This window comes from Triturus cristatus, chromosome 11, assembly GCF_964204655.1.
Source record: "Triturus cristatus chromosome 11, aTriCri1.1, whole genome shotgun sequence".
Taxonomy (NCBI): Eukaryota; Metazoa; Chordata; class Amphibia; order Caudata; family Salamandridae; genus Triturus; species Triturus cristatus.
The window spans coordinates 1,174,148,488-1,174,170,574 of NC_140594.1; the positions used below are offsets into that span (position 1 = coordinate 1,174,148,488).

At 51.9% G+C, this 22,087-nt stretch overlaps 1 protein-coding gene across 1 annotated transcript in view; it reads left to right on the forward strand.

Moving 5' to 3' along the window:
* Nucleotides 1-22,087, forward strand: part of P3H2 (prolyl 3-hydroxylase 2) — a 388,184-nt gene that overhangs the window by 307,462 nt on the left and 58,635 nt on the right. The window contains exons 12-13 of the mRNA XM_085635884.1: nt 4,476-4,593; nt 9,714-9,789. Coding sequence (XP_085492010.1) covers nt 4,476-4,593; nt 9,714-9,789 — 194 coding nt within the window. The remainder of the gene's footprint in view (nt 1-4,475; nt 4,594-9,713; nt 9,790-22,087) is intronic.

The following is a 22,087-nucleotide window of genomic DNA, read 5'->3' on the forward strand; positions in this document are numbered from 1 at the left end:
ACCCACAGAGCAGCCCTACAGGGACTCCCCTCCCCCATCCTGGGAACAAGCTGACCCTCTGTGGCAGCCTGGATCGCCCACAGAGCACCCCTTACAGGAACCCCCCCCCATCCTGGGGACAAACTGACCCTCTGTGGCAGCCTGGATCGCCCACAGAGCACCCATTACAGGGACTCCCCCCTCCCTCATCCTGGGTACAAGCTGTGGGTGGTCGAGGCCGCCACAGAGGGTCAGCTTGTCCCCAGGATGGGGGGGGTCCCTGTAAGGGCTGCTCTGTGGGTGGTCGAGGCCACCACAGGGGGTCAGCTTGTCGCCAGGATGGGGGGGGGTCCCTGTAGAGCTACTCTGTGGGTGGTCGAGGACCTACAGGGACTCCCTTCCCCCATCCTGGGAATAAGCTGACCCTCTGTGGCAGCCTGGATCGCCCACAGAGCACCCCTTACAGGGACCCCCCCATCCTGTGGACAAGCTGACCCTCTGTGGCGGCCTGGATCGCCCATAGAGCACCACTTACAGGGACCCCCCCCCCTGTCCTGGGGACAAGCTGACCCTCTGTGGCGGCCTCGACCACCCACAGAGCACCCCTTACAGGGACCCCCCCATCCTGGGGATAAGCTGACCCTCGGTGGCGGCCTCGACCACCAACAGAGCAGCCCTACAAGGACCCCCCCCATCCTGGGGACAAGCTGACCCTCGGTGGCGGCCTTGACCACCCACAGAGCACCCCTTACAGGGACCCCCCCATCCTGGGGACAAGCTGACCCTCTGTGGCGGCCTGGATCGCCCACAGAGCACCACTTACAGGGACCCCCCCCCTGTCCTGGGGACAAGCTGACCCTCTGTGGCGGCCTCGACCACCCACAGAGCACCCCTTACAGGGACCCCCCCCCCATCCTAGGGACAAGCTGACCCTCGGTGGCGGCCTCGAGAGCAGCCCTACAGGGACCCCCCATCCTGGGGACAAGCTGACCCTCTGAGGCGGCCTCGACCACCCACAGAGCAGCCCTACAGAGACCCCCCCCCAATCCTGGGGACAAGCTGACCCTCTGAGGCGGCCTCAACCACCCACAGAGCAGCCCTACAGAGACCCCCCCCCATCCTGGGGACAAGCTGACCCTCTGTGGTGGCCTCGACCACCCACAGAGCACCCCTTACAGGGACCCCCCCCATCCTGGGCACAAGCTGACCCTCTGAGGCGGCCTCGACCACCCACAGAGCAGCCCTACAGGGACTCCCCGATGGGAACAAGCTGACCCTCTGTGGCAGCCTGGATCGCCCACAGAGCACCCCTTACAGGGACCCCCCCCCCCATCCTGGGGACAAACTGACCCTCTGTGGCAGCCTGGATCGCCCACAGAGCACCCATTACAGGGACTCCCCCCTCCCTCATCCTGGGTACAAGCTGACCCTCTGTGGCGGCCTCGACCACCTACAGAGCAGCCCTACAGGGACCCCCCCCATCCTGGGGACAAGCTGACCCTCTGTGGCGGCCTGGATCGCTCACAGAGCACCCCTTACAGGGACACCACCTGTCCAGGGGACAAGCTGACCCTCTGTGGGGGCTGAATCGGCCACAGAGCAGTCCTTACAGGGACCCCTCCCCCCCCCGTCCTGGGGACAAGCTGATCCCCTGAATCATCCTCAGAGCTCCCCTTGCAGGGACCCCCACCCCCCAACCCCCCGTCCTGGGGACAAGCTGACCCCCTGTGGCGGCTGGACTGTTCCCATGAGGCACAGGGTCAGACTGATTTGCATATGGTCATGTCTGAACTGGGGTGGCAGAGTGGGCTAAAGAACGGTGATGGATTAAACCTAGATCTGTTGACTGGGTGTGAGTGTTTGATTGGTTCTGATGCTCCGTCCATCACCACCCCCTTTTGTACTGCTTTGTTCGCCATAAGTTGGCAGGGTATGCTCAGACGTGAGTCCCTTGCTCACTTTGCCACTGGATTCAAGCAAGCCTGGCTGAAGACGGCTGAAATGCCAGAAACCGGTCCTAGGAAGCTTGTTTCCGGTCCAGGGAAGGCATGGCTTGGCAGTTCGGGCTGGACTGTTCCCATGAGGCACAGGGTCAGACTGATTTGCATATGGCCATGTCCGAACTGGGGTGGCAGAGTGGGCTAAAGAACGGTGATGGATTAAACCCAGATCTGTTGACTGGGTGCGAGTGTTTGATTGGTTCTGATGCTCCGTCCAACTCCACCCCCTTTTGTACTGCTTTGGATTGCCTGCAGAGCACCCCTTGCAGGGATTCCCACCACCCCCCGTCCTGGGCACAAGCTGATCCCCTGAATTGCCCGCAGAGCACCCCTTGCAGGGACTCCCCCCTCCCCCCACCCCCCCCCCACCCCCTCCCCGGACAAGCTGACCCCCTGGATCGCCCGCAGAGCACCCCTTACAGGGACCCCCCTCTGTCCTGGGGACAAGCTGATTCCCTGAATCGCCCGCAGATCACCCCTTGCAGGGACCCCCCCCCTCCTGGGGACCAGCAGGATTCCCCCCCCTCCCCCTCCTGGGGACAAATGGACCCCCTGTGGCGGCCTGGATGGCCCTCAGAGCACCCCTTGCAGGGACTCCCCCCCCATCCTGGGGACACCCTGACCCACTTTGGTGGCCGGTGCCTCCTGTGGACTTTAAAGTCTCTTCTCTTCGAATCATAGTTCTTCAAAAATGGATGACTATCTCTCTCTCTCGCCCTGCCAGTGCGACAAGACTCTGGCCTCACTTCCGCCCCCTCGCCGCAGCTGTGTGCAAAAAGAACCTGAAATATCTCCTTTCACAATTAGGTTTAATCTTCCACAGCTCCTGTCCCCTAGTTCACATAAAATCCTCCCCCGTCCACCCCGTCCATCCCTCTGTTTGCATTCATCTTCCTACAGCAGTCTAATCTCCAACCCACACCTGCCCCGCCCCCCCCCCCCCCTTCTATTCAACGGATATTGTAGGGTCCCATCCAAGGCTCTACACTCAGAGGCAACAAGAAGAACTGATGGACGGAATGCTGAACAATGTCGGTAAGTCACCCCAGGCCAGAGATCTGGGCCTAAATCCATCGTTTTTTGCTCACCGTGCCAAAACCCAGTTTGGACGCAGCCATATGCAAATCAGTCTTGACCCTGTGCCTCATGGGAACAGTCCAGCCCGAACTGCCAAGCCAGGTCCTCCCTGGCCTGGAAACAAGCACCCTAGGTCACTCTGATGACCTATTTCCTTACAGCCTCTTTTTATTTGTATTTACTTTATTGTTCTTCTTGTACAACTTTCTAATGTTCCAGACACACAAAACTGTATAAATAAAACGTATTATATTGTTTGGTCTCCATCGGGTCCTTTGTGTGGTGTGGGCTCCCTCTGGCGGATCATTGCGGTAAGACACCGCCATAATAAGCTACAATCTGACTCTTGGACGCTCTTTCGGCTGCACATACTTCATGATTTAATGACGCTGCTGCTTGTAGCCCAAGGCACTGTTTGTTCTCTTCTGCCGCCATCACCTGGAAAAGGAAGGTACGAGAGGCACCTGGAGGGGAATGGAACAAGTCCACATGTTTCTCTCTCTTCTTGTTCTCTCTCTCTCTCAGTTTCTCTCTCTCTCACTCTCCTGCACCTTTTCTCCCTTTCACTTTATCCCCACTCAGTGGCATCTCTTACACTTTGTCCGTAGTTTTTGATTGATTTCTTTAGTTTTCCCTTTCCCTCCGCTCTCTTGCTTTTTTCACTTGTCCCTCTTTCTCAAGGCTCCCTTTCGCTCGACCCTTTCTACATTCACCTCTCTTTTCACACGCTCTTCTTTTTCTCCTTTTCTTGCTGTCACACTCTCTATTACTAGTTATTCTCTGTTTTTATCCTCTCCCAGTCTTGCCCTCTTCTCCCTCCGGTGTTTGTCTCTCTGATCCTCTTACGTTCCGTTTTCTCCTCTTTCTCTTCTCCCTATCGCTCTTAATTTCTCAATTTGCCACCCACATGTTCTGCATCCCTCTAGGCTTTCTTCTTTCCCTCTGTCCACCACTTGTCTCTCCTCCCCAACAATCTTCTACCCCTCTTTCTATCCCTCAGCCCTTTTACTATAATAATAATAATACCACATTTGTAAAGCACAAACTTTTCTCCCCTAAGGGTATCCAGGCGCTGGGGGCCGTCGTGGAGATTAAGTGAGTCATTGCCCAGGGTCACATGATGCTAAGCTGAGCTGCCACCGGCGCCACGGATCGAACTGTGAGCCCCTCGCTCCAGAGTCAGCCGCTCTGCCCGCTGCGCCACACCTCTCCCCTACTTCCCACACTTCTAAGAGTGCTGCAGCTAGTTTGCTGCTTTTATGAGGCTAACACATACATTTATTGGAATTTTGTTTGTGAATTGAATTCTCACAGCATGAGAGTGCCTTTGTGCACAAGAGACACCAATATACAGACCCCTTAATCAGCAAAGCTCCTCACCCCTGTCTCACTCTGTATTGCCTCTTCTCTCCCTCCCAGGCCAGCAAGATCAAAGAAATGATCTGAGCCACCCCATCCACGCTGACAACTGCCTGCTTGACCCGGAGGCCAATGAGTGCTGGAAGGAGGCGCCGGCGTATACATACAGGGACTACAGGTGAGGATCACAGTGCAAGGGCGACATGTGTGCATGACTGAGAGAAACTCCATCAAACCTGCCCCCAGACTCACTGTCGCGTTATCACAAGTGATGCAGAGCAGTGCATGGTGTTTACTATACCATGCAAAGGAGTTTTGTGCTGGAAAGGTGCCCTTTTCTCAACCCAAACACCACCTAGAGCAGCTTTGCGTCAAGGGATGTTGCAGGGGTGGATCAGCGTAAACACCTCTAGATACTGACGCAGAACCCGGTCTACTAAGACAGCCAGACAAGGCATTGCATCAAAATCAACATCCACTGAAGCAGGTATCAAAATGGGAAATGTCTTCATTTCTCCAACAACCCGACGTATTGCGCGTGTGCTGCAGTGCCCTGCTCAGATCCAATGCATGTGGGCAACGGAGTGTGTATGGGATGGTTATGCTTCCAGTACAAATCATATACTAAACAGTGCAAACTCTCCTTTGCACCACTGTGTGCAGCATCCATGTTACCTCACCAATATAGGGGAGGGCAGCAACAGCGGACCAATCTTCATAGATAGGACACTGCACTGTGTTTAGCCCTCTAAGCAACGCTGCACAGCAAACAAGGGGGCATATGTGTAAGAAAGTGGCGGAGTGCGGGTTAGGTCCAAAATTGCTAACGCCGTGCTCCATCACTTTGGAAACGCAGGGATGCACATTATTTACAATAATTCGGCACACCCCTGAGATTCTCCCTGCGCTGGCACTCAATCCAGCCGCCTTGAGCCAATACAGGCACCCTTGCACCATAGTGCAAGGGTGCCTGCATTAAGAAAATGATTGTTTCTGTGCAGGAAGGTGTCCCTTCCTGCACATAAGTAACTTCTATGTGTGCTGCATGGTGCAGCACACATAGAAGTTGCAAATCTTCATTTTTTTAATGATTGTTTGTGTGCAGGAAGGGACCCCTTCCTACACATAAACAATCATTCATGGCAATTTGCTGTTTCTATGTGTGCTGCACAGTGTCTGCGGCTCAGTTTTTTTCTGTCCATCTTCCGTGCTCTAAGTTGGAAGCCAATCACTGACAAGTCTCTCATTTACTTGTCCTTTGCAGGACATTGCTCTTTAATTAGTCTTTCGTGGTCTGTCTTTGCAGGCATCTCCATTAGGAGGGAACATGCATACCCCGGAACATGGGCACCAAATTTACGGGGTACCATATGTATCTTGCAGCATGTGATATATCAGTGCAGTTTATTTTTAGAAAGCAAGGTGTTTTTCACTAAGATAGAGATGCCATAATTGTAAATAGGAACAACAAGGGCTGCAGACTGTAAATTATTAATTGGTCCGTATCAATAAATGGTGCTAACACTGACCGCGCTCATGTGGTAGCATAAATCAGCCCCACAATTATGTCCTGCAAATCGTGCAGGACGTTTGTGGAGCGATGAGATGGTGCATTTGTGAGAATGCAATAATATTAAAGCAAACTAAACATGGGCAGGAAAAACGCATGCTATCCTGATGCACCATCATGGGTCAGCGGTACTCCTGACGCACCATCATGGGTTCAGCAGTGCTCCTGGCGCACCATCATGGGTTCAGCGGTGCTCCTGACGCCCCATCATGGATCAGCGGTACTCCTGACGCACCATCATGAGTTCAGCAGTACTCCTGACACACCATCATGGATCAGCGGTACTCCTGACACACCATCATGGTTCAGCGGTACTCCTGACACACCATCATGGATCAGCGGTACTCCTGACGCACCATCATGGGTTCAGCGGTACTCCTGATGCACCATCATGGTTCAGCGGACTCCTGACGCACCATAATGGGTCAGCGGTACTCCTGACACACCATCATGGGTCAGCGGTACTCCTGACACACCATCATGGATCAGCGGTACTCCTGACGCACCATCATGGGTTCAGCGGTACTCCTGATGCACCATCATGGTTCAGCGGACTCCTGACGCACCATAATGGGTCAGCGGTACTCCTGACGCATCATCATGGGTTCAGCAGTGCTCCTGACGCACCATCAAGGGTTCAGCAGTACTCCTGATGCACCATCATGGTTTCAGCGGTGCTCCTGACGCACCATCATGGGTTCAGCAGTACTCCTGAGCCACCATCGTGGGTCATTGGTACTCCTGATGCACCATCATGGTTTCAGCGGTGCTCCTGACGCACCATCATGGGTTCAGCAGTACTCCTGAGCCACCATCGTGGGTCATTGGTACTCCTGATGCACCATCATGGGTTCAGCGGTACTCCTGACGCACCATCATGGGTTCAGCAGTACTCCTGACACACCATCATGGATCAGCGGTACTCCTGACGCACCATCATGGGTTCAGCGGTACTCCTGATGCACCATCATGGTTCAGCGGACTCCTGACGCACCATAATGGGTCAGCGGTACTCCTGACGCACCATCATGGGTTCAGCAATATTCCTGATGCCCCATCATGGGTGCAGTCGTATTCTTGATGCCCCATCTTAGGACCAGCAGTACTCCTGACAGACACTAATAACAGCGGTACACCGGCTGCCCCATCATCAGGTCAGCATTACTTCTGGCTCTCTCCTGGCGCACCATCATGCGTCAGCCATACTCCGGATGCACAATCATTGGTCAGCCATACTCCTGATACACCATCGTGGGTCAGTGGTACTCCTGATACACCATCATGGATTAACAGTACTCTTGACACACCATTATGGATCATCTGTTCTCCTGACACACCATCATGGGTCAGCGATACTCCTGACGCACCATCATGGGTCAGCGGTACTCCTGATGCACCATCATGGGTCAGAGATACTCCTGACCCACCATCATGGGTCAGGGGTACTCCTGACGCGCCATCATGGGTCAACGATACTCCTGATACACAATCAAGGTTCAGCGGTAATCCTGATGCACCATCATGGGTCAGCGATACTCCTGACGCACCATCATGGGTCAGAGATACCCTTGAGGCACCATCATGGATCAGCGGTACTCCTGATACACAAACATGGGTCAGCCGTACTCCTGACGCACCATCATGGGTCAGCGGTACTCCTGATACACAATCATGGGTCAACGGTACTCCTGATGCACCATCATGGGTCAACGATACTCCTGATACACAATCATGGGTCAGCCGTACTCCTGACGCACCATCATGGGTCAGCGGTACTCCTGACGCTCCATCATGGGTCAGCGGTACTCCTGATGCACCATCATGGGTCAACGGTACTCTTGATGCACCATCATGGGTCAACGATACTCCTGATACACAATCATGGGTCAGCCGTACTCCTGACGCACCATCATGGGTCTGCGGTACTCCTGATGCACCATCGTGGGTCAACGGTACTTCTGATGCACCATCATGGGTCAGCGATACTCCTGACGCACCATCATGGGTCAGCGATACTCCTGATACACAATCATGGGTCAGTGGTACTCCTGATGCACCATCATGGGTCAGCGATACTCCTGATACACAATCATGGGTTAGTGGTACTCCTGATGCAGCATCATGGGTCAGCGGTACTCCTGATGCACCATCGTGGGTCAGCGATACTCCTGATGCACCATCATGGGTCAGCGATACTCCTGACACACCATCACGGGTCAGCGGTACTCCTGATGCACCATCATGGGTCAGCGATACTCCTGACGCACCATCATGGGTCAGCGGTACTCCTGATGCACCATCATGGGTCAACGATACTCCTGATACACAATCATGAGTCACCCGTACTCCTGATGTACCATCATGGGTCACCCGTACTCCTGACACACCATCATGGGTCAGCGGTACTCTGTGCGGAATTTGAGCCGGTGGTTTTCGGTGCTAAGCACCGCCACTTAATTGCCAGCACTTATTAAACTCTGCCACATGGTGCTATTCTTATTTTTATTTACAGGTGAACACAACAGTTGTTCATTAATTGGATATACATTAAAAATGATGATATAGGTCTGGGGGCCTGGAGTAATAAGAAGTGCTGCACGTGTAGGAATGTGTGTGCCTGTCACATGCAGCACTGGCCAGGCAATGGGTGGTGTAAACTGCAGTGGCTTGCTGACGAGGATGCTGGCACTTATTGTTTTCACAAATTAAGCACTAGCGGTATTCCTGACGCACCATCATGGGTCAGCCATACTCCTGACGCACCATCATGGGTCAGCCATACTCCTGACGCACCATCATGGGTCAGCCGTACTCCTGACGCACCATCATGGGTCAGCCATACTCCTGACGCATCATCATGGGTCAGCCGTACTCCTGATGCACCATCATGGGTCAGCTGTACTCCTGATGCACCATCATGGGTCAGCCGTACTCCTGATACACAATCATGGGTCAGCCGTATTCATGATGCACCATCATGGGCCAGCGGTACTCCTGATGCACCATCATGGGTCATCCATACTCCTGACGCACCATCATGGGTCATCCATACTCCTGATGCACCATCATGGGTCAGAGGTACTCCTGATGCACCATCATGGGTCAGCCGTACTCCTGATACACAATCATGGGTCAGCCGTATTCATGATGCACCATCATGGGCCAGCGGTACTCCTGATGCACCATCATGGGTCATCCATACTCCTGACGCACCATCATGGGTCATCCATACTCCTGATGCACCATCATGGGTCAGAGGTACTCCTGACGCACCGTCATGGGTCATCCATACTCCTGACGCACCATCATGGGTCAGCCATACTCCTGACGCACCATCATGGGTCAGCCATACTCCTGACGCACCATCATGGGTCAGCGGTACTCCTGACGCACCGTCATGGGTCAGCGGTACTTCAAGCTCACCATCATTATTTCAATACCGCATGTTTCTCCATGGCGCCATTAACCCGTTTCCTGTTCCCGATTAAACAAGCAGCGGACAAGGTGCAAAAGCATTGGCCCTGTTTTGTGTGTTTTTACTCCAGTGTAAAGTTTCTGTAACACTGCTCACTTTGCCACAGTAACACAGATGAGTTTTTAGAAGTGTTGCTATGTTTGTGTGAAGCTAGCCCCTGCCCCAGAGCTTCCCATGGGAACATTGCTTGGCTGTGGTTTGAGGGGTACAGGGGTGAAGGGACACCTGTAACAGTCCGTCTCCTGTTTTCCAGCGCTATCCTCTACCTCAACGGGGACTTTGAAGGCGGAGAGTTTGTCTTCACGGAGATGGACGCCAAGACGGTCACAGTGAGTACCGCCTGAGTGGGAGATACCCCTGCCTGCATACACGAGGGACACACCGCTGCCTGCATACACGAGGGACATACCACTGCCTGCATACACGAGGGTCATACCACTGCCTGCTTACACGAGGGACACACCACTGCCTGCATACACGAGGGACATACCACTGCCTGCATACACGAGGGACATACCACTGCCTGCATAGATGAAGGACACACCACTGCCTGCATACACGAGGGACATACCACTGCCTGCATACACGAGGGACATACCACTGCCTGCATAGATGAAGGACACACCACTGCCTGCATACACGAGGGACATACCACTGCCTGCATACACGAGGGACACACCGCTGCCTGCATACATGAGGGTCATACCACTGCCTGCATACACGAGGGACATACCGCTGCCTGCATACACGAGGGACATACCACTGCCTGCATACACGAGGGACATACCACTGCCTGCATACACGAGGGACATACCACTGCCTGCATACACGAGGGACATACCGCTGCCTGCATACACGAGGGACATACCGCTGCCTGCATACACGATGGACATACCGCTGCCTGCATACACGAGGGACATACCGCTGCCTGCATACACGAGGGTCATACCGCTGCCTGCATACACGAGGGACATACAGCTGCCTGCATACACGAGGGACATACCGCTGCCTGCATACACGAGGGACATACCGCTGCCTGCATGCACGAGGGACATACCGCTGCCTGCATACACGAGGGACATACCGCTGCCTGCATACACGAGGGACATACCCCTGCCTGCATACACGAGGGACATACCGCTGCCTGCATACACGAGGGACATACCGCTGCCTGCATACACGAGGGACATACCCCTGCCTGCATACAAGAGGGACATACCCCTGCCTGCATACACGAGGGACATACCGCTGCCTGCATACACGAGGGACATACCACTGCCTGCATACACGAGGGACATACCACTGCCTGCATACATGAGGGACATACCACTGCCTGCATAGATGAAGGACACACCACTGCCTGCATACACGAGGGACATACCACTGCCTGCATACACGAGGGACATACCCCTGCCTGCATACACGAGGGACATACCACTGCCTGCATACACGAGGGACATACCGCTGCCTGCATACACGAGGGACATACCGCTGCCTGCATACACGAGGGACATACCACTGACTGCATAGATGAAGGACACACCACTGCCTGCATACATGAGGGACACACCACTGCCTGCATACACGAGGGACATACCGCTGCCTGCATACACGAGGGACATACGCTGCCTGCATACACGAGGGACATACCTCTGCCTGCATACACGAGGGACATACCGCTGCCTGCATACACGAGGGACATACCTCTGCCTGCATACACGAGGGACATACCGCTGCCTGCATACACAAGGGACATACCGCTGCCTGCATACACGAGGGACATACCGCTGCCTGCATACACGAGGGACATACCACGGACATACCGCTGCCTGCATACACGAGGGACATACCGCTGCCTGCATACACGAGGGACATACCACTGCCTGCATACTCGAGGGACATACCACTGCCTGCATACACAAGGGACATACCACTGCCTGCATACACGAGGGACACACCACTGCCTGCATAGATGAAGGACACACCACTGCCTGCATACATGAGGGGCATACCACTGCCTGCATACACGAGGGACATACCACTGCCTGCACAGATGAAGGACACACCACTGCCTTCATACATGAGGGACATACCACTGCCTGCATACTCGTGGGAAACACCACTGCCTGCATACATGAGGTACATACCACTGCCGCCATACCCGAGGAACATACCACTGCCAGCGTACTTAAGGGACATACCTCTGCCTGCTTAGGTGAGAGAAATACGTCTGCCTGCATACATGAGGGACATACCACTGCCTGCATACCTGAGGGGCATACCACTGCCTGTACACATGAGGGGCATACATCACTGGCTGCTTACATGAGGGACATACCACTGCCTGCATACATGAGGGACATACCTCTGCCTGCGTATATGACGGACATAACACTGCCTGTATACAAGAGGGAAATACCAATGCCTGTATACATGAGGGACATACCACTGCCTCCATATCCGAGGGACATACCACTGCCTGCACACATGAGGGCCATAGCACTGCCTGCATACCCATGGGACATACCTCTGCCTGCAAACATGAGGGACATACCACTGCCTGCATACATGAGGGACATACCTCTGCCTGCAAACATGAGGGACGTAAATACAAAAACTAGGGGTCACTGTTCCTAGATAGGAAAGAAGAGTTCTATCAAGGTTGGATGTATTGAGAGGAACAGTCAACTAGACTGTTTCATGTTGCCCTCACACATCCCGAGGGATGTCATGCTTCATCATAGGGCAGTTGCTCCTCGTCAGGCCGGCGCTGCAATGCCCTACGGGTCCACCGAAGGGTCCAGTTAGCGGAGATCTTTTGTTTTATTGCCGTTTGATGAGTGCAAGTAATGTCTAAGTGGGGTGGAGTTGGGTGTGCTGTGATGTGAGTTAAAACTGATTGGGGATATCACCAAAACTTTTAATACCTTGATTTCCCTGTCATAATAAAAAAACCTTCATAGGTTGGTAGTACTAATGGCGTAATAATGTACCCTAGTAGCTTGACATTTGAACCCTTGCAAGGGTCAAACTCTGGTCAACATGTTTCGCGCCCATAGGCGTCAAATAAGGATCCGTGGCGCTTCTTCAGGGCAAAAATAATGGGTGAATGTTCCTACCCCACAATTGTGTTGATACAAGTACCCTAAGAGTGGTACCTACTTGTCTTGGTTTTCCAACCTATTTGGAAAAAAAATAATGTAATGCATAAATAGAAAACAACAAAGTTGTCATGTTTCTGTCATAAGACCATCTTTTTAACCAGAATGTCCCTTCTCGTGGACCAGAATGTGTGTCTGAAGCTGAAGTGGCTACCAGACACATACAGACAAACAAGATACACACACAACATAAAAGAAACTAAAGTATATGACATTGTGCGACACATATACAGGTATATATTATATTATCATGTTGTCTCTTCCAACGAGGTATCAGCCTCAATCATACAGCTAGTGCCACTGTGTATTTAATAAATGTTGCCCAATGAACCAATGAGCTGTTAGTGATTGTCACATGCCACCATAATAGGTGCGGACATACCTAAAAAAGTGGTTGTGGCATCTTAAAACGGAAGCTTGATCATGTGCCACAAGTTGCCTGATTTTAATATGGAAAAGTAGCGGTCTTACCTAAGACTGTGAATCGAGGTGCCCCCTGGGATGAGACAGAGGTGCCGCGCTCTGGCGTGCTTAACTAAAAGTATGGGAGCAGGGTAAAAAATGGATTTGGTAACTGAAACTAAAATTAAGCAGCAATCGTTGGCTGCAAAGCATTATCATGTAGTACGGTATTACACCTTCATGTTGGTCATTGTACTCACGGTTCCCGAGTGCGAGCTGCTCGTCGCACCTACCCTGGTCCTCTGCTTCTCCCGAAATGAGAAGCCGAGTGCAGAGGGCTCCTATCTTGAAGGAGTTTCCCCGGCAGGATCAGACCGGACTGGTCGCAACCCCGTGTCATCTCCAGTGGCAGCCATATTGAAGTGGCTCTTTGTTATGGTTTCGAATAGAGATCGTGTATATCTAAAAACATGCATGTCAGACAGACATGTTGTATCTGGCTAATAGCCTGTTGTTGGTTGTACTATACACCCACAAAGCTTCATGCGGGATAGTCGTCGAGTCAGGTAAAATTGAGAATGAGTGTGTTCCAGTGGCTGTCAGTGTCTTATTCACCAGACGCTTCTACGTGTGTCTGTGGTATTATGGCAGACATGAGTGAAGAAGAGTAGCCTCGCTATGTTGGGAGGTGATGTAAGTTGTTTAAACATCCTAAGTCATATTCTGCAACATCCCGGAGTATACCATAGGCCGACATCTAGTTGGGTTATTGGTACCTTAAAACCAACCAAGTCATGGTGGTATCCTGTTGTGATGTGTGGCGGTCTTAGTATAATCTCTGTTGGGATAGCTTTGCATGGCACAATCGGGAGACGTCCACTGGGTTATCATGGTTAAGTCTGTGTGTGTCTGTTGCTTAGCAGGCACAGTATATGTTCATTTAACCACATAATCATGGACCCATTGCTGTGTATCGTCAGTGGCCCGAATTAGGGAGCCTACATTTCGATCCAGGGAATTTCATCATTTAGACCATCACGATTGGTGTGGAGGCGAAACACCCAACGTTGGTCTCGTCTGAAAAATGGGGTGGGGTCCCACATTGCGTTTGATTCTAGGGCCGTCCACTTCAAGTCTTTAACAGAGTGTTTCAGATCATTGAAGTGGTTACACATCGTAGTGGCATTGCGTCCACACCTTATGGTACTCTTTTTTTAAACTTTTTATTCTTTTTATTGAACGTTTAAGAATCGACATCACAAGGTACTTCATAGTGCAGATGAATACTTGGTACATTACATTTATATTCAGATCGGTAGATGAGTTATTACTTGTTAGTTGCCACATCATTTACGGCGATGGTGGGTCATCATGAGTGGGAACGTTCGGGGGGGGGGTACAGATATTACCTCAATATACATTCCAGTCATTCCAGATAGGGGACCATTTTCGGGGGCACCCCCATGCCACGTATACTGTCTTTTCCCTGAACATGCACCAATCCATGTCCCTTTTCCAGGCCTCTATTGTTGGCCTGTGAACGGCCCCCCATAGCTGCGCGATACTCCTCTTTGCTACCATAAGACCCAGTGTTACCCACATGGTGCGCTTGTTGTTTAGGTCTGTGGGCTCCCACACATTCAGGAGACATCTCTTGGCTTCTGGGAGAATAGTAAGTGCAAGTGCTTCCCTGAGGACTTCGTGTATTTTGCGCCAGTACCGTTGGATATGTTCACATTCCCACAATATAGGCATGAAGGTTCCCTCATGTCCACAGTGTCTCCTGCAGTCTCCATCTTCCGCTTTCCCCATTTTCACTAGATATGGCCCTGTTATGTATACTCTATACAAAATTGTTAGCTGGACGAGCCATAACCTAGCTGAGACATCCACATCCCGTGGGGAGGCCGCTGCCACTGTCCAGTCCTCGCCATCTAGGACTATACCGTCTCTTTCCAATTTCTCTCTTGTGTGTTGGAGTGGGTCACTGGAGTTATTGATCAGTATTTGTAGGCCAGTGATATGGCCTTAGAGATACCTATTAGGTCCCATTTGTCGAAACCCTTCGACTTCCACAGGTTCCTAAGTAGTTCCGAGTCCCATAGGGGGGTTGCCAGCGTTATCTTGTGCTCCCATTCCAAGCTTCTATTGGCGGCGTGCCAGACTTGCACTGAGTGTTTAGTCGGCCCTGTCAGGTGAGGTTGCCCGAGTTTTTAATATAACGCTCTGTTGTAATTTCCTCCTGGCAGCAACCACCGATCCATGGCATAGCCCGGGTCGTTCACTCAGCGGTAGGTACCATGGTTAATAACGGCCAAGTGCGCTGCCCACTAATATTTTTTTTAAGGTCAGGAAGGTCAATTCCCCCATCATAACAGCTGAGGTTGAGTTTAGCGAGAGCTATGCGGGGTTTTCCATTGCACAACAAGTTTCTTTGCAGGCTTTCGATTTCCCTAAAATAGCTTGCGGGAACTAGGTCTGGGTAATTTTGCAACACGTATAGAAAACGGGGCAGGGACATCATTTTACGCCCTGCCCAGCAACGAAAGTGGGAGTCCCGCTTCAGCCTTTGCAGGGGTCGGAGGAGGTTCTGGTCAAATCAGCGTGTGTGATCTGCTGTGATGAAAATGCCCAGGTATTTAAAGCCTACTGTGGTGATCTGAACTGGGCATCCCTTTGGGAGGCCGGGCGGGGGGGGCCATTGAGAAAGTATAATATAGACTTACTCCAGTTGATCGAGTACCCGGAGTGGCTGCGAATATGTCGAGCACCCTTACGAGTGATGCTTTTGGGGAGGCCAAAAATAGGAGAATGTCGTCCACATACATTGAAATGCGATCTTCCCAGGTTTCTGCCCATCGCAGTCCTCGTATCACTGGATCCCTATGAATCCACGATGCCAATGGTTCCTACGTTAGCACGAACAGGAGGGGGGAGAGTGGGCAGCCCTGACGAGTCCCTCTACTCAGTGTGAATACTTCTGACATTTTGTTGTTGGCGACCACTTGGGCTAAGGGTTCTGAGTAGAGGAGCTTGATCCATTGGATGAAGCGCGGTCCGAATCCCATTTTTGCGAGGACTGCGACAAGGTATGGCCATTCGACGGTGTCGAATGCCATTGTGGCATCTAGAGATACAATTATTGCCACCTCCTGAATTGTGGCTGTCCTTCCCATCACCCCATGCACTCTGCGCAGGGTTAGTGCGATGTTTCGCTGAGGCATGAAGCCCGATTGGTCAGGGTTAACCAATCCACTGATCGCTTTAACTAGTCAGTTGGCAAGGAGTTTGGCTAAGATCTTGGGTTCTGCGTTCAATAAAGATATTAGCCTATAAGAGGCACAGTCCGTCTTCGGCTTGCCCTCCTTATGTATTGTGACCAGCGTTGCAATCCTCTGGTCTCTCGGAAGCACAGCCTGTTCCTTACTTTCCTCTCACATCGCATGTATGTACGGGGTGAGTCTATCTGGTATAAGTTTGTAGAGCTCGATCGGTAGGCCATTCGGGCCTAAGGCCTTCCCCGATCTGAGGCTTATAATTGCTTGGGCTATCTCATCGTTGGTGAGATCACCTTCTAACAATTTTGAGTCTGGTGTTATCTCCCCATCGAGCTCTTCCTCCAGCCAGAGGATTTCATCTTCTGCTGCAACTTCCTCTTTTAACTTCTCTTTCCGTACCCCGGCTATCTGGGTGAGGGCTTGTCCCCTTATTACAGTTTTAAATGCTTCCTACATTGTCTGGTGGGAGTGAACCGATCCCTCATTTTCCTGGAAATATAATTCTATTGCCTCGTGCAGTGCTTTACGGACCTCCGGGTTATGGAGGTGCCAGGAGTTAATGGGGACGACTCTACCTACCCTGTATTGGCCAATAACAAGCTGGGCCCATATCGGGGAGTGATCCAAGATACCCCGCGCCATGTGTCTTATTTCCTGAACATGTGTAACATGGGGTGCTGGAATCAGTAAGTAATCAATTTGGGTTATGATGGGCCCTTGAGTGGTGGGTGTGCTGAATACTGTCAGGGTGAAAAGCTTGCCAGACATCGGCCAATCCCAGGGTCTCTAAGAAGTCTGGCAGCCAACAGTTAGAAGGGCCTAGTTCTCGGGGTGTGTGACCCTCCAATGTGCCCGAGACCACTGAATTAAGATCTCCTCCCACAATCAGAAGGCCGTCTGGGATTGATAGCAGTATAGAGCCCAGGTCTTTGAATGCGAGCCCCTGGAGGCCGGGTGGCACATACACAGACATAAGGGTCAACGTATTCCCTTTCCATTGTCCCGTGATTCCTATGTATCTTCCCCATGCATCAGCCCATGTGGAATTTACTGTCATTGGGAAGGAGTTTCTCAGCAGTATCCCAGCTCCCCTCGAGCCCGTGGTGAAGCCTGAGTGTGCTAAACGCTTGTCAGCCCACCTATTTAGGGCTTTGCAAGTGTTACCCACCAAATGCGTTTCCTGGAGGAATACAATATCTGGGGTGTGCCGCCTAATATGTTGCACTACCACACACCTTTCAACTTTTTCCCCCAGACCATTAACGTTCCAGCTCATCAATTTAATGCTCTTATCCCATTGCATACTCATCAGGACCTACGTGTTCCCAATCATGTGTCGCGATGGATCTATGGCACCTTGTCGACTCAACACAAACAAACAACAATTCAACAACCCCACCCAACTACCCCCCTCCCTGCTTCTCTGCACTCTGGGCTCGAAACTGCCCATAACTCTCTTAAGGCAGAGTGCCTGTCGCCCAACAACTAAACTAAAAGAAGAAAACTGGGGGGGAATATGGTGTCCCGCTCCTCCCTCCCTTCCTTAGTTGTCTGGTCCATTAAATTCCACGGGTAGGGTTAGGCCGCATTAACTTTACGGTTTACTAGTCATGAGCCCTCAAGTCTGTGTCTGCCCCAAAGGCGTTCTACCTGCTCCTGCCTCAGGCAGGCAATGTTCGATGTGAGTGGCTTTTTTCCTGATCACCAACCCCAGCTCCAGTTGCAATTGTTCAGGGCGATCAAATTTAGTGTCAATGGGAGTTGTGCTCCTTCGCGTTCCTACAGACATCTAGCCACTCGACAGCGGTCTCTGGGAAGTCAAAGAATCTGGTTTTTCCCTCGGCCTCCACTCGGAGCCGGGCCGGGAACAGCATTGCATATTTTAGGCCTTTTTCTCTAAGTCTCTTTTTGACTGCCAGAAATGACTGTCTCTGTCTTTGCACCGCCTGCGTGAAGTCCGGGAAGAAGGTGATTTCTGAGTTCTCATACCGGAGCGGCGGTGCCACTCTGGCCGTTTGCTGGATAACATCTCTGTCGCGGTAGTTCAATAGCCTGGCCTGTATCGGATGTGGGGGGTCCCCAGGTCTTGTTCGGCCCCCCGGGACCCTGTGGGCCCTTTTGGTCACAAAGAGGTTCGATAGACCTTTTGGTTGTAGGTGGGTGGGGATTAGGTTCTCAACAAAGAGGTCTGTAGTCTGTCCCTCTGCGTTTTCCGGCACCCCTAAAATGCATACGTTGTTGTGCCTTGTGCGCCCTTCGTAGTCGTCAAGTTTGCCTTCTGCGAATTTCTGGAATGCTTGTAGTTCCTGGATGCATTTTGCAGCTGTCACTTTAGGTCCCGGCTTTCACGCCGGAGAAGGCCGCAGTTGGTTGCGTCCCTATCTTCGACCCCCGTGACCCTTCTGGTTCGAGATTGGGCTCGTTGTGGTCGGCGGTTCATCCGACAGCCAATTCCCACCTCGGGGAGCGGATTTATCTGTCAGATTAACGCTTCGGAGGAAGGGTTGAACGGAGCGACCCTAGCCTGCAGCCATCTTGCTACGCCACGTAGCCACGCCCTCATCTTATGGTACTCTTGTGTTCCCCTATTCTTATTTTTATTGGCCTCGTTGTCATCTCCATATAGAGCATGTGACATGGGCATGTCATAAGATAGATGCAGGTTTTTGGTATTGCAATATGTGTGTTGTTTCTGAACGCCATTTTGCAGCTGTGTTGTATCGCTCACTAGACTCGTCGTGGTAATTTCCAATTGCTTGACCTTTCCGCCCTGATGAGAATCACTTCAGAGGAGATTGTGTCCATTCTTTGTTCCATGGATGTTCGGACCCCGGTGATTGCCTCCATGACATCTTTTAATGTAAGTTCCGGGACATCACCCTCTGCTCCCCCCATCGGTTTATCTTTAGGTTGCTGCTGCTCAGATGGAGCCGCCTTCGGGCAGGTATATCAGTCCAGTTTGTTGTGCTGGGTGACCTTAGGGCCTCTCGTGGTAGACATGATGGTCCAGTTCGGCTTTGCCTCAACCCCAAGCCCCTGCTGTTAGCAACGTTTCTGGGCGCAGTCCGTCTTCTACTTGGGAGTGGGCGGGTACGTTTATTTAGTTTTCTATGAGTGCAAGGCCCACCACTATGCTTTGCCAGAGGAGATCAGCGTTCGGCGGTATTTGAGTTCCGGTTCATCTCAGCCTCTTCTCTGGGCCACGAATTCCTCCCTTGCGATGTCTTGAATGCTGGTATCCTACCCCCCACTAGCGGGCCGACATCGCTAATTATGTTTTCGCCAGAGCTTAAATCGACCTCCGGAGAGTAGTTCCTTTACTGCGGGGCACCTCCAGAGTGCGCGCTCTATAGCACTGGTTCCTCAGTACCGGCCGCCCTCACTGACTGTGATGCTGCTTCAGGGTCTGGTGAGTTCCACCGGGGTATTGGTACCCGTTAGGTCTGCGAGGGGGGGGAGAAAAGGTGGGCGATGCGGGGCTCACTTCAGTGCGTCACTACCGGAGTTTGGTAGGCATAGGGGGGGTATTGCGGTCTGCCTGCCACCCAATGTCCAGATACACTTCCCCCCCCCCGATTGTGCCATGGGTTGCGTGCACTCCAGCTGCCCGCCCCTCGTGCTCCGGAATCACTGCCTCTGACCCCTCGTGGGAGTGTGTTCCTCCAGCTTCTTGCTGTGTGACTCAGGGCGCCCCCTCTGGTTGCAGCGTGGCCCTGAGGTCACCTCGGACTCCCAGGAGGTCTTTAGACTGGTGTGGTCTCCCCTCTTTAGCAGCCCTTACCCCCTCGCCATCACTGTATCGCCGTCAAGGTCTCAGCGCCTCCGCAGCTCCTCCGCCAAATCAGCTCTGCCTCCAGCCGCAGTGTCGTAGCCACATCGATCTCTGTCTGCAACGCAGCCCCGCCGGCTGTGGTTGCACTCGCTTACAATCTCACTTGTCTCCCTGCAGTAGCGCCCGTGAAAGCACTGACCTGATCGCCGGGTCCTCTACAGGTTCTCGCCGCCGTTCGCCTTCTCTCCCCCGGGTGCGGCCGTCACTTTAGGTCCCGGCTTTCACGCCGGAGAAGGACGCAGTTGGTCGCGTCCCTATCTTCGGCCCCCATGAACCTTCTGATTCGAGATTGGGCTCGTTAATTTTGGCGGTTCTTCCGACAGCCAATTCCCACCTCGGGGAGCAGATTTATCTGTCGGATTAACTCTTCGGACGAAGGGATGAACGGAGCGACCCTAGCCTGTGGCCATCTTGCTATGCCTCGTAGCCACGCCCTCGTCTTATGGTACTCTTGTGTTCCCCTATTCTTATTTTTATTGGCCTCATTGTCATCCCCATATAGAGCATGTGACATGGGCATGTCATAAGAGAGATGCAGGTTTTTGGTATTGCAATTTGTGTGTTGTTTCTGTGTCCAGGAGAATGTGCCCAGCTGTAGTGTCTTGGAGTGTTTGGTTGAGATGCATGCGGTACAGTTACCACAAGGGTAGTGGTAGTGTCCACTCACGGGTGGTAAGTTCCAGAGTGTGGCTTGAGACAAGGACTCTTTGCCCCGTGGTCTTGTGTGCACCAGTTGGTCCTTCAAATTGGATGATCTCTTGAAGGCGAAGCGTGGAAGTTCAAGTTCCAAGTTGCCCGTATTTAGGATCTTTCAATGTTTCATTACTATATTTTTCACCTTATTGGTTAAGGGAGTAAATGTGATAACACATGTCATTGTGTCATACTTGTGTTCTCTAGGTGGGCATCTCAGTTGTTTTTGCGGGCTCTCTTTTCGGCATGCCTGATTACTCTTTGAGGATAGTTTTACTCAAGTAAATTCTTGCTGAGGTCTTTGGCCTACTTGTCATAGTCACCCAAGCTGCTGCAGTTCCTCCGGAGAAGTATGTATTGACCGTATGGGAGGTCCTCACTGAGAGCTTTAGAGTGGTGAGACTCAAAAGACAGGAGGCTGTTGCAGTCTATGTGTGTTCTGTAAGTTCTTGTGTGTATCTGGCTTTGAGTAAAACAGATTAGGAGGTCCAGGAAAGTGATCTCTTTTTACGAGATCGATCTCGTAAAATGTAAAAATGGGTTGAGGGAGCTGATCCAGTTCCCAAAAGCCTCACAGCTGGTCTTGTCTCCTTTCCAGAAGATGAGGATGTCGTCTATATATCGCTTCCATGATATAATATTTGTCTGGAATGGGTGGGAGGAAAGGAAGATGTGTCTTGATGCAAAATCGGCCATGTAGAGGCAGGCCAGAATGGGGATAAAGGTACTCCCTATCGAGGTCCTTGTATTTGGTAGTATATTTGGATTTTATACATGAAGTTGTTTTTCAGAGCTAGGTAGGCACATTCGATTATGAAGACCACTGGCGTGGTGGTCGGAAAGGTGGGTGTTCTTAAAAAAAGTGTCAATCACCTCTAGTGTGGCGTCTTGGGTATGTTGGTGTATAGAGACTCCACATCGAGTGTCATAAGTAAGGAAATCTCCTTGGTTTGTCCATGTTGGTGAACAGGTTAAGTACATCCTTGGTGTCCTTCATAAATGACGGTGTTGTTTGGACGAGTGGTTGTAGAAAGTGGTTGCAGAATTGGCTCAGAGGTTCCAGAACGGACCTGATCCTAGAAACAATGGGTCTGCCAAGAGGTGGGCGCATCTCCTTATGCATTTTGGTAATTCATAGAAATAGGGTGTGGTCGGTGATTTGTCACCAAAATGGCTGCTTCTCATTTTGAAATCCAACCCTGGTTCTCAGCTGAGCTTACCATAATCTTAATGCTTCTGAGAGGAAAGCTGGTGGGTTCAG